At 41.0% G+C, this 13,846-nt stretch overlaps 1 protein-coding gene across 2 annotated transcripts in view; it reads right to left on the bottom strand.

Moving 5' to 3' along the window:
• Positions 1 to 2,886: 2,886 nt before the first annotated feature.
• Positions 2,887 to 13,846, bottom strand: part of PNG1 (peptide-N-glycanase 1) — a 61,456-nt gene continuing 50,496 nt past the window's right edge. For both annotated transcript variants that reach the window (XM_019198189.2, XM_010262472.3), the window contains exons 16-17: positions 3,252 to 3,386; positions 2,887 to 3,160 (exon numbers count right to left, since the gene is read on the bottom strand). In XM_019198189.2, coding sequence (XP_019053734.1) covers positions 3,076 to 3,160; positions 3,252 to 3,386 — 220 coding nt within the window. In that variant the 3' untranslated portion in view covers positions 2,887 to 3,075. The remainder of the gene's footprint in view (positions 3,161 to 3,251; positions 3,387 to 13,846) is intronic.

Below are 13,846 nucleotides of genomic sequence, written 5' to 3'. Positions count from 1 at the left end.
GAAACTACTTGGATGTGCTTGCTGGAAAAAATGGTCTTTAATTTCCTATTTGCACTTGATCTATAATGGAGGTACAGGGGAAGGCATGAGTATTTTTCATTCATTCAAGAAAAAAAAATCAATTAAAATAGGGAAAACTCTAAAACTATAGAGGAAATGACCATATTTTTAGATGTTTAGTTCAAGACTATTAGAAAGTTTGTAATGTAAAACAAAACCTCAAATTTGTGTTAAAAATCCTAATTGTTTAAATGAATAAGAAATGTGCAAAGAAGTCTCTCACCCTTGTGATCACCCGTACAAAAACATTTGATGTATCAAATAGGAGATCTTGACAAAAGGCATCTTAAGGCGTCAGCCATGTCTCTTGCAGCTTTCCTGAGAGCCTTTTCCTTCGCTGTTGTAGCCAAGGATGGGTAGGGCAACAAAGTAAATGTGCTTCTTTTAACCGAGGCCGATGTGTCCAATCCTGTGAGCAAGAGACCAACACGTTAGAGGCCTTGGGTGTTATCCTAGGGTGGAGACTCCGACAGTCAAGTTAATCAAGTACGTGAGAGAATTTGGATGAGGTCCGAGGTGAGAGATTAGATGAAGTCACTCGAGAGAAAGAGAGTTGGAATGAACAATGTGGTTTACCTGGAGAGTGGCACCTCTATTTATACTTGACTTTGCCTTAGGAGTGGTTGGCAACGGACGACCAGAATTGCATCCGGCCGATGCCACGTGGCACCATCCTAGGCCCTGCCACATGCACCTACATCATTTGCCCCCACTCTCAATGCCATAACGGACAAGGTTTGGCGGAGAACTAAGTGGAGACCTCGACTTTGACTGAAGAGAGTGCAACGATACCACTGGGAGGCGTTGGATGGCGTGTTAGGCAAGGACCTCAGCTTGGCCGAAGGGATCATCGTCTAGGAGCATGGAGGCGTCGGCCTCGGCTCCTAAGGGCTTCCCTTGGTTGTCTAGTGGTTGCTGCTTCGTAGTTGACTCCGCCTATTAGGAGGGTTATGGAGGGCTAAGGGCTAGGTACTGTGCCTCGTACGGGTGTGAGATGCTTGCGCTCCTCGGCCGTGTGCTTCATGGGTGTCATGGTGGACCCGTGTGCAGGACAGGCATCGACAACAACTGATTGTTGCCGTATACGGGACGGGCGATGGATTGGTCTGTCGTGGCCGTGTGCGAGACGGGTGTCGGCGTCGATTGGTCGTGACCGTACGCGAGACAGGCATCGGGTCGCCCAGGTTGAGTCACTTCAAACCTGGGGTCAACGGGCAGACCGGACGACTCGCTCAACATCGTTTCGCATTCCCGAGGTTGATGCCATGTGTCATACGTCAGTTCGGGCTGTCAGGTCAACTGCTCCGCAGCTATTGGATCAAATCGATCTGGACTGTCCATTCTTCTTTAAATAGGGACACCGGTGCGGTGGCTATCATTTGCTTGCTACCACTCAAGCTTCCCAAGACCTTGACCACCTTCTTAGCCAAACCCTTAGCCTACTTCCTTGGCTTCAGCTACTAGGTAAAGGACTTTTTCCCTTAGCCATGTCGTACTCAAACTCTAGTCCCGAGTGCTTTGAGTTTCCTGATCTCTCAGGCGCTAGCTCGTCTCGTTCCACCTCATCTAGTAATAGTAGTGAGAGTCATGATAGTGAGTCCGAGGTCCAAGTACTGAGGGAGAGGACTGCTCCTGGAGGCGTCGAGTGTGAGCGGAGGGGCGGTGAATCTCACAATGAGAGTACTAGGTCTACGAGGCCGAGGGGCGGTGTAGCTACCGATGCCTTAATGTCACCTGAAGTGGTGGAGGGCGATGAGGCCGAAGAGTCGAGCCCTAAGGACGTAGCCAAGGCCAAGGCCTGAGGCGTAACACTGATGTGCTTAGAAATGGCAATGAGTAGGGTAACTGTGCAAATTGCCCTACCCATTCCCAAACTTAAACCCCTTGACCAAATGTTTTCTACTAAAAAAAAATCTTAATGCTTATAGTGTGACTTGAACCTGAATTGATTAATGATAGCACTGAATCTGTTAACACTACTTTAAGCCACTAAGCCATCTCGCCTTTTGTGTTATTTAATGAAATAAAATAGATTTTATTAACTTTTGCATTCATCAAAACAATCAATACATGTATATGATTAACAATTCCAACTAAAAATTAAAAGAAATAATATTTAAAATTAGCATTTTATAACTAAATGAAATAAACTATCAAAATCCAAATTTACATCAAATGATGATTTTAATTCCAAAAAGTTTATACAAATAAAATATTAAGAATAGAATAATTATCTTAGTACTTAAAATTCATAAATTTGTGCATGATATATAATATAATAGGTTCATATTTATGCATCCCGGGTATCGGGTATCGGATACCCTAAAGTCAAAACCCAAATCCGTCCCAAACCCTATAGAGTTTTTATCTAAAATCCCAAACCCTATAGGGTTTTGATAAACTAGTCCTATTAGGGTCGAGACGTGTCAGATACCCGAAAATTCCTACGAAATTGCCATCCATAGATGTGCTATCCGCGCTTTGACTTGGATTGCGAACTTAGCATAGAGAAAGTGAAATCTCTTGCTAAGTTGTACCATATTCCAAGGGGATATAGGCTTAGAGTCCCTAATGTAGGTGATAGGCCCTGGTTGCTGGATGAGGGGGAGATGTGCGTACACGAGCACTACCTCCACTTCGGCCTTAGGTTCCCCATGCCCTCTCTTGTCTCTGAGCTCCTAAACTGTTACAACATCTCCCTTAGTCAGCTTGCCCTCAATGCCGTTAGGACCATTATTGTTGTGCTGGTGATGGCCTGGCTCCGAGGTGTCCATGTGACAGTATATAATGATATATTGGACAATATCATTATACAATCAGAATACATTTGAGGAATCTGGAATTTTATTTAATAAGCCAATGTTCAACCAGAACTCTACCAATAGAACTTTCGTCAGCATTTATGACTGATAGAAAACAGTAAGACAGCCACTATGAAATACTGGAAACATTACTTAAAATAATTTTACATGTACAAGAGAAACACCAACTTTTTTCTGGTACTAAAGAGAAACACTAACTGGTTCTAGCAAAGAGGTCAATGCTGCCAATTTGCAATCGTGTTGTTTGTTGAGCATTACGAACTGCCAGAAACCTGAACCTGCAAATTCTCATTATGATATAATTCTAAGACTATACCATGCCAAGAATATAAAAGATTATATGTGGATTGGTTTTGAGTATATATTTACCTAAATGCATTAGAAAGGCGGTGTGTCGATCCAATCTTAAACGTTTTACGTTGGAAGCGCTTTGTAAATATCTGAGACATTTGTTTATCCAAAACATACCAGCTGGAGCCCCCATCGTCGCTTCCCTCAACCACCCTGGGATGAAAAAAATTGAAATTTCAAAATAAGAAAGAATTGGTATAATGAAATGTGAAATAAACCATTGCCCTGGAAAGCTGAGAGATCTCTAGGAAATGTAAATCTAATACAACAGAAATAAATTAATAGAAACCTAAAGAGTTAAGTGTTTTACTATATAAATTAAAAAGAAGGGAAAAGAAAAAGAAGGAAACATGTTAAAATGGATTATGCCATGGAGATCATCCTCTAGTATTCATTTTTGGTGGTGGAGGTACTGAATAGGTTCTTTGTGAGATTTAGAGAAATTGCATTTCATCATGAATTTTAAGTGAAAATGTCTAGCTCCATTTATATCTCATTTACATTTTGCTGAAAAAAAGAACGATTTTGTGCCCTTGATCATATTTCAATCGTAACAGCATTCTTGGGCTCTTTGAAGCAGTGTTAAGAGTGCTTAAGATCTGGTATTGGCAGTAAGAACAAAGGTTGTAAATTTTATAAAAGAACGTGCAAGGAGGCTTGTGGGATTGGATACTTCCTTTCACTCATCTTGGACCTCTCATTAGGGGAAACTATATTTGCTATTTGAGTAGTAGGATTACTTTAACCATAAGTGCCTGTCAAGCCTTCTGATTTCCCCTATGTCATTGTTGCAGGATTCTAGGCTTCCAGAAATAGTAGAAAATCAGATGGAGAACTAATTATGACTATGCATGTGAAGGTCATAGTTTTCAAGGCGCCAAGGTGAGGCTAGGCGACAGGGGGGCGCCTTGTCGCCTAGTTGCCTAGGCAATGGATTTTTTTTAAGTAAAAACATGTATCCTAAGGTAGTTCTCTAGGTTCCATAATCATATTTTCTTAATAAATATCCATAATTTTCATAACTGTAAACTTCATGTTGAAGTATAGAAAATCAACATAATCCAACATATTCATGAAAAGAAAAAGAAGAAATAAAAGAAAATTAAAAAAATATAGGGGCTGAACCCCTATTTCTGTTATAGGAAAAGAAGAAAAGAAAAGGTGGAAGAGGAAAAAGAAGAAAATGTGTTGACTGGACAACATTTTATGTTCTTCCTTACTTATTGTTCAGGTTTTGAAGTCTTTGAGGGTTCAATACAGCATTTAGCAATGTTTGTGTTGATTAAACCCTAACAAATAAGAAAATAATAAAAAGAAATTAGTATATAAACACACAAAATGAATATTTTAGTTTAAAAATGTCTATTTTATAATTATAACCTCAAAAAATTAAGAATATAAAGGTTTTTTAAAACACGCTATAGAAAACTTCTTGGCGATTATGCGAGGCGGGCCTCCAAGGGCACCTTACCACCTAGGTGTTGCCTTGACAACTATGGCGAAGGTAGGGAATTGAAATGAAAGTTCAATCTAGTCAAATAGAAAGGAGGGGGTTATAGGGTTGTAGAATGTGCATCTATTGAACAGAGTTTTGTTGGGGCAGTTCCTTTGGCAGTTTGGGAATGATGAGCTAGTCTGTGTATGGGATGTGTAATTTCAGGTGGGAGTCAAAACATTGCATCACACCCTCTATAAACTCTAGCAAAACCTAGAACTCACTCAATGAGAAAACGTCCAACTCTGGTTTTCTCCATTTAGATCAATTCAATATTGATTCTAGTAATGCCCATCCATAAGCCTAATCTTGTAGGCCATGCCCATCCTACATCAAAGAACCACTATAAGTGAAAGGGAATTTATTTATTTATTTATTGGTTAGGGATCAAGAATCCACAAAAAGGTCTGTGAAGTTTTGCTAATACATCAAACTGTATTTGCGGATTTAATAAGGAGCAATGTTTTGTTACAGAATTGTGCCTAGAGATAATAACAAGATGCACTATTTACTAGCAAAATGGAGTATAATCTATAAAGGAAGTTCAACATAGTGTTCTAAAAGAAAAGTGCAACTAAGGTGAAGAGGATTCCTAGAGCCTGAGGCATGGGCACAAGACAAAGCATAAGTGTGAACAAAGTGAGACATCATCTCTGAGAACAATAAGCAAATCTAAGCCTGAGGCATGGGCACAATATGAAAATCTAAGCATTTAAAGAAATAAAATTTGTTAGCTCAATTAAAATGAAAGTTATAGTTTTGTAGGTTAGTAGAAAAGCTGATAGTTGTTTTTTAATATAAACTTTCTGAAGAAAAGAAGGTGGTGCTGAAAGGTTTCAGCTAGAAAGAAAGAGAAGAAGTAGAAGAGAATGAGAGGTAGCCAAAAAGAATTAGTGCTGGCCGCCCCCTTCCTTTGATTTATATACTTTATAAAAAGAGTGTACAAATACAAGAATACCCTTAGTAGGTCGGCTACTAGTAACTAGTTGAAAAGACATAACTTAACATAAACTGATGGGCCTAAGGCCCAATAACTTCTTAACTAAATAAAGTAAATAAAAATAAAACAAAGCTGGGCCAAATAACTTAACATCAGCCCGATAACTCAACACTCCCCCTCAAGTTGGGAATAAATGTCACACATTCCCAACTTACATAAATCATGCTCCAGCTTGTTTCTTGCAACACCCTTTGTAACAACATCAGCAAGCTGCAAATCAAATGCAACATATGGTAAGAAAACTTCCCCTGAAGTCACCCTTTCTCTTATAAAATGTCTGTCCACTTCAATGTGCTTCGTCCTATCATGCTGAACCGGGTTGAGTGCAATGTTAATTGCTGCTTGACTATCATAGTATAGCATCATAGGTTCTTCTGCCTCAATCCCAATTTCTCCTAACAAGGAACAGATCCAGAGGAGCTCTGAAACTCCATGTGCCATGACTCTGTATTCAGCTTCTGCACTTGACCTTTCCACGACTGTCTGTTTCATACTTTTCCATGAAACTAGATTACCTCCAACAAGAGTGCAAACTCCTGATGTAGATCTCCTGTCATCTAGGCATCCTGCCCAATCAGCATCAGTGTAAGCCTCTAGCTTCAACTGTCCATGGTCAGCAAACAGTATGCCTCTACCTGTGTGTCCCTTCAGATAAGCAAGTATCCTGTCAATGGCCTCTCAATGCTGAACTCGTGGGGCATGCATGTATTGACTCACCATACTCACTGCATAAGAGATGTCTGGTCTTGTCATACATAAATATAACAATCGCCCCACTAGTCTCTGATATCTCTCAACATCCTTCACCAGTTTACCTTCTGAAGCATTTATCCTGTGGTTCTAATCAATAGGTGTATTAGTTGCCTTTGTCCCAAGTTTCCCTATCTCTTGTAAAAGATCTAGAACATACTTCCTCTGTGAGATGAAGATTCCATGCTTTGATCTTGCCACCTCAATGCCCAAGAAATACCTCAGCTCCCCAAGATCCTTAATTTCAAACTCTCTGTGTAGATTCTTCTTCAAGCTATCAATCTCTCTTAGATCATTTCCTGTAACTACAATATTATCCACATATACTATCAGAACTAACACCAGGGACCCCCTCCGCTTCACAAACAAAGTATGATCAGATTGAGTCTGAGTATAGCCAAATGCAACCAAGGCATTTCTAAACCTGTGAGTGATTGTTTCAAACTGTTAGTGTTCGGTCTACCTGTTAGACTGATAACAGTCAAGGAAGGGAGAGAAAAGAGAGAAGGAGAGAAAGAGAAAAAGAGAGAAAGGAGAAGAGCATAAGAGAAAAAAAGGAGAAAAGATTCTGGTTCGAATGAGAGAAAAAATTTACTCTCCCATTTGGCCATATGTATTTTATATTACTAAAATAATGTGGAAAAGTCACATATGCCCCTGCTTAAGTTAGGGACTAAATCTAACATAAACTTACACATCAGCACCTTCACACAAGCACAAAGATAGAATTACCCCTACATACTCGACACTAACACTCCCCCTCAAGCTGGAGAGTATATATCATATAATCCTAGCTTGTTACATATGTAGTCCACTCTCCCCCCGGCTCAACCCTTTAGTAAACAAATCTGCCCATTGGTTCCTTGTGTTGACATATGCAATGTCTATCACTCCACTCAGCACCTTCTCTCTAACAAAGTGACAGTCAACCTCTATGTGTTTGGTTCTCTCATGAAACACCGGATTAGAGGAAATGTGAACTGTAGCCTAATTGTCACAGTAGAGCTTCATTGGAGAATCAACAGTGTATCCCATCTCCTGTAGAAGGTTCCTGTTTGAAATGGTAGAAAACTGATCTGCTTCATTCCATTGCCAATCAGCATATTTATACAGTAAGCTGCTGCAATAAATAGAAAAAAAACTTTCTAAGTCAATCCCTATAATTAAGGGAATCAATCCCTATAATTAAGGGACTAACCCTTTTAATCCCCATATTTAAGGGATTATATTTTTCCACGATCCTAGGAATACATATTCACATAATTATATTTTTACACAATTACCAAATATAAATGCTAACTACCAAATATACATCTACACCAGTAATCCCACGTTTTCCAACACTCCCCCTCAAGCTGGTGAATAGAGATCCTCCATTCCCAGCTTGGCTATAATTCTTCTAAAGTCTGTACTATTGAGCCCTTTAGTAAGTACATCGGCCAGTTGTCCTTTCGTAGATACATAGGGAGTGCAAATCAACCTGCTGTCCAGATTCTCTTTTATAAAGCGTCGGTCAATTTCGATGTACTTCGTCCTGTCATGTTGAACAGGATTGTGAGCAATATTGATGGTTGACTTGTTGTCACAATATAGATTCATAGGCTCTTCTCATGGAATCTTCAAGTTTTCTAAAATTATCTTCAACCAGAGTAATTCACACACTCCTTGTGCCATAGCCCTGAACTCTACCTCTGCACTTAACCGAGCCACTACATTTTGCTTCTTACTCCTCCAAGTTACTAAGTTTCCTCCCAAGAAGGTACAGTAACTAGAAGTGGACCGTCTATCTACTAGAGATCCTACATAATCGGCATCTGTATATGATTCAAGAGCTAGTCCCCCATTTCTTCTTAATAAAATTCCTTTCCCTGGATTGGCTTTCAAATAGTGCAGAATTCGATGAACAGCCTGCAGATGAACTTCTTTAGGATTTTGCATAAACTGACTTATTACACTTACAGTGTATGCAATATCTGGCCGTGTATGTGCAAGATAAATGAGTTTTCCAACCAGTCTTTGGAACATCTCCTTGTCTACACTTGCATTCTCGCTGGCTTCTCCAAGTTTATGATTGGGATCTATAGGCGTGGAAGCTGGTTTACATGCCATATTTCCTGTTTCTCTCAAAAGATCAACAACATACTTTTGTTGAGAGATAAAGATGCCTTGTTTAGAATGTACAACTTCAATTCCAAGAAAATACTTTAGTCTCCCCAAGTCTTTTATCTCAAATTCTCTGGAAAGGCAGTTTTTCAATGCTTCATTCTCCTTTTTATCATTCCCAGAAACGATTATATCGTCCACATAGACTAATAGTGCAATAACCCCCCCTGAGGCTGTGTGTTTGATAAGCAATGTGTGGTCACCTTGACTTTGCTTGTAACCTTTACTAAGCATCACCTTTGTAAACCTTCCAAACCATGCTCTCGGAGATTGTTTGAGGCCGTATAGTGCTTTCTTCAACCTACAAACTTTGTTCCCCTTAATGCCTTCTCCAAAACCCAGTGGAATGTCCATATATATCTCCTCTTCTAGATCACCATGGAGAAATGCATTCTTTACATCAAACTGTTGCAAATCCCAATTATAGTTAGTAGCCAAAGACAACAACACCCTTACTGTATTCATTTTAGCTACTGGGGCAAAAGTTTCCTAATAATCTACCCCATAAGTCTGTGTATATCCCTTGGCTACCAGTCGTGCTTTGTACCTTTCTAACGACCCATCAGATTTGTACTTAATTGTGTATACCCCTCCAGAGGCTTCCAAAACAGGTGGGACTTGAATCGCCCCCTTCAGAAAACTTCAAGGAACTCAAAAAAAAAAAACTAGGGCGCCACTTCCTAGCTCAAAAATGAAGAGTCCTACAAAAACGTCTCTCTCCCTTTCTCCAGTTTTTCCTGATTTTGGTGAAAAACCCTAGACCAGCTACAAGGAAAAGCAAATCCACTAAAAATTCCAAAAACTAGGCTTACCTGAGGTCTTCGATCAGCCTCTCACCTCACGATACGATTGGCCGATCTAGGGCTGCATGATGGAGCAGCTCAAGTAGTCTTCGGTTTACTCTGATACCAAGTAGAAAAGCTGATAGTTGTTTTTTAATATAAACTTTCTGAAAAAAAAAAGGAGCTGAAAGGTTTCAATTAGAAAGAAATAGTAGAAGAGAATAAGAGGTAGCCTAAAAGAATTAGTGTCGGCTGCCCCCTTCCTTTGATTTATATACATTATAAAAAGAATGTACAAATACAAGAATACCGTTAGTAGGTCGGCTACTAGTAAGTAGCTGAAAAGGCATAACTTAACTTAACATAAACTGATGGGCCTAAGGCCCAATAACTTCCTAACTGTTATAATTCAGCCTGCCTCTGAATTTTGTTTGTCTGTTAGCAGTCAAGAAGAATGAGAAAGAAAGAGGAAAGAAAGAGAGAAAGAAGAGGAGAAAAGTCTGGTTCGAATTAGGGAAAATCAAACCCTACCATTCGGCCAGACATGTTTTTATACTATTAATATAATGGAAAAGACACAAGTGCCCTTATTTAAGTAAGAGACACTAGTTCTAACATAATAATACAGATCAACAACCTCAACAAGTATAAAGACAGAAATACCCCTACGCTAACACTCCCCCTCAAACTGGTGAGTATATATCATATATTCTCAGCTTGTTACATATGTAGTCTACTCTTCCCCGACTCAACCCTTTTGTAAATAAGTCTGCCCACTGGTTTCCCGTATTAACGTATACACTGTCTATCACTCCATTTAGCACCTTCTCTCTCACAAAGTGACAGTCAACCTCAATGTGCTTGGTTCTTTCTTGAAACACCGGATTAGAAGAAATATGAACTACAGCCTGATTGTCACAATAGAGCTTCATTGGAGTACTAATGTCGTACCCTATCTCCTGTAGAAGGTTCCTTAGCCACACTAATTCACAAGCAGTATGTGCCATAGCCCTATATTTTGCCTCTGCATTGCTTCTTGCCACGACTGTTTGCTTCTTACTTTTCCAAGTCACTAGATTACCCCCCAGAAAGGTGCAATAGCCTGTGGTAGACCGCCTATCAGACATAGAACCGGCCCAGTCAGCATCAGTGTACCCTTCTATTTCTAGTTTTCCACCACTTTTGTATATCAAACCACGACCAGGAGCTCATTTCAAATACCGCACAATTCTTAGAACCGCATTCCAATGAGGAACCAAAGGTTTCTGCATGAACTGACTCACCACACTAACTGCAAATGAAATGTTTGGCCCAGTAATGGTTAGGTAGTTCAGTTTACCTACAAGTCGCCTATATCTGCCGGGGTCTTCAAACACTTCACCCATATCACTGCTCAACCTAGTATTTGTTTCCATAGGTGTCTCAGTTGGTTTAGCACCTAACAAACCTGTTTCTTCCAGCAAATCAAGCACATATTTCCTCTGACACAAATTAATACCATGCTTAGATCTTGCTACCTCTATGCCCAAGAAATATTTCAATTTACCAAGGTCCTTTGTCTGAAAGTGTTCCTGTAGAAAGGTCTTCAACCTGTCAATGCCCAATTTATCATTCCCGGTAATAACGATATCATCTACATACACCACCAGTAGTATTTTTCTTGCTGGAGAGTCATGACTGAAGACGGAATGATCAACTTGGCACTGTTTCATACCAAACTTCTTGACCACCTCACTGAACCTACCAAACCATGCTCGAGGAGATTGTTTAAGCCCATATATAGCCTTCTTGAGTCTGCATACCTTACCATCCTCCCCCTGAGCAACAAACCCTGGTGGTTGCTCCATGTAGACCTCCTCGAGCAAATCACCATGCAAAAAGGCATTTTTGATATCAAGTTGATATAGGGGCCAGTCATACATAGCTGCAAGAGAGATGACAACGCGAACCGACCCTATCTTAGCAACCGGGGAGGTCTCTGTGTAGTCAATACCATAGGTTTGGGAGTACCTTTTGGCAACCAATCGTGCTTTCAGGCGCTCAACACTACCATAAGGCAAATACTTAACGGTATAAACCCACTTACAACCGACAGCCTGCTTCCCAGGAGGAAGAGCGGTGAAGTCCCAAGTATGATTATGATGTAAAGCGGAGCACTCTTCTTCCATAGCACGGCACCACCGTGGAGAGGCAAGGGCTTCCTGGACATCCTTAGGGACAACCACTGCGGATAACAAAGAGATAAACTGGCGATGGAAGGCAGAAAGGTGAGTAAGTGAAACATGATTAGAAATAGGATGAAGGGTGCAAGTGCGTTTACCTTTCCGCAAGGCAATGGGAAGATCAAGATCAGAAACCAGTGGCGGATCCGGAGCTGGATCTGTCGATGGTGATGAAGCCGGAGGAAGAGCAGCCGGTACACGTGGGCGATGTGTATACACTTGACGAATAGGTGGACGTTCAACGGGTGGTGGCACTGGAGGCAAGGACATAGGCACGGATGGAACAAGGGGAAGAGGATCGGCAACTGGAAGTGGAAGCAAAGGAGGCGATAAGGAGGAAGAAGCATCACCGGACCCCAAGAAGAACGGAGTAGACTCAAAGAAGGTGACATCAGCACACACCAAGGAGCGGTGAGATTAAGGGATCGTGCATCTAACTTGTCATTCCCGAGGCCCAGATTATGGACGAAGCAGACACACCCAAATACCCGAGGAGAAAGCGGAAACGTAAACACGGTGGGAAACAAGACATTAAATGGGGAAAGACCATCAAGGATAGACATGGGCATCCGATTAATTAAGAAGCAAGAGGTAAGCATCGCATCACTCCAAAAGGGTTTGGGAACATTCATGTGATGCATGAGGGAGCGTGCTGTTTCTAAGAGATGCCGATTCTTTCTCTCAACCACCCCATTTTGTTGTGGGGTGTAGGTACATGAGGTCTGATGTATAATGCCATGTTGGTCCAAGTATTCCTGAAATGATGAAGACAAATATTCACAGCCATTATCAGAACGAAAGATTTTAATGTGAACACCAAATTGATTGCGAATCTCAACATAAAATTTCTGGAAGATGGTAAACAATTCATTTCTTTCTTTCATTAAATAGAGGCACGTCATCCTTGAAAAGTCATCAACAAAAATAACAAAATATCTATATCCATTGTATGACATCACTTTATAAGGACCTCAAACATCTGAATGAATCAAAGAAAAAGGACTCGACACACGGTTATCAACCCTAGAACTAAAGGGAACATGATGGTGTTTCCCAAACTGACACGACTCACAATCTAAAACAGAAAGTTGACTCAATGAAGGAACCAAAGATTTCAAAACTTTTAGCGAAGGATGACCAAATCGACAATGCCACTGGAGAGGAGAGATGGATGACTAAAGAGCTATTGATGTTCTTCCACCACCGTCAAGATAATACAGTCCATTGGCTTCATGCCCTCCACCAATCTTCATCCCCGTCTTGAGATCCTGAAAAACACAGATAGAAGGGTAAAATGTAATGGAGCAATTAAGTGACTTGGTCAGCTTACTAACATACATAAGATTAAACGGAAGTTTAGAAACATACAAAACTGAGGACAGGGGTACAGGGTCCAGGTCAACATTACCGACACCACAAATAGATGATGTGGAACTATTAGCAAAAGTAACAGATTGTGATGTTGAGCAATGAGAGAGGGAAGAAAACACACCTGGAGTTCCAGTCATGTGATCGGAGGCTCCAGAGTCAATAATCCAGGGATTGGGTGTGGATGCCAAACAAGCCATACCTGAGTGTGCAAAAGTAGTTGTGTTCTGCTGAGACGTGGATTGAACAAACCTCTCATACTCATCACGGGGAACACTCACCATCTCCTTCCCTGGACCATCTGAAGAGGTAGGAGGCATCTGATCAGCTGAACGATTCTCCTGTCTAAAACTGGAACTGGTGTCACTAGTCATGGCATGATTGGCCCAGGTTGAGGGTGGACCATGCAAGTCATAGTAATAATTAATGGTATGGCCATCCATACCACAATGAGTACACCTCCGCGGACCCGAGCCACGTCCTCTACCACGGGCTCCCCCTGAATCTCTGCCTCCAGGTACGACCACCACCACAGGTATATGTAGATCCACCACTACCACTCCGACCATATACCGGACCATTGCTACCACCACGGCCAGATTGGGCTCCTTGAGCCCCACCTCTAACACCACGGCCTCTCGACACTACAAATGCTTATTTATTTGAGACATTAGAGTTCTTCGTAGATCCAATAGAAGTCCACTGAAGTCGAGCAAACACCTCCTCTAAAGACGGAAGAGTTTATCCACCTAGTATCTGGGCTCGTACTGATTCATACTCAAATTTCAGCCCCACCAAAAAACGAGTCACATCAAACTGTTCTCTCTGTTGTT

Source organism: Nelumbo nucifera, chromosome 7 (genome assembly GCF_055504915.1).
Source record: "Nelumbo nucifera cultivar China Antique chromosome 7, China Antique-T2T, whole genome shotgun sequence".
NCBI lineage: Eukaryota > Viridiplantae > Streptophyta > Magnoliopsida > Proteales > Nelumbonaceae > Nelumbo > Nelumbo nucifera.
Note: the sequence above shows the minus strand (reverse complement) of the source record. Positions and strands in the feature narration are given on the sequence as shown.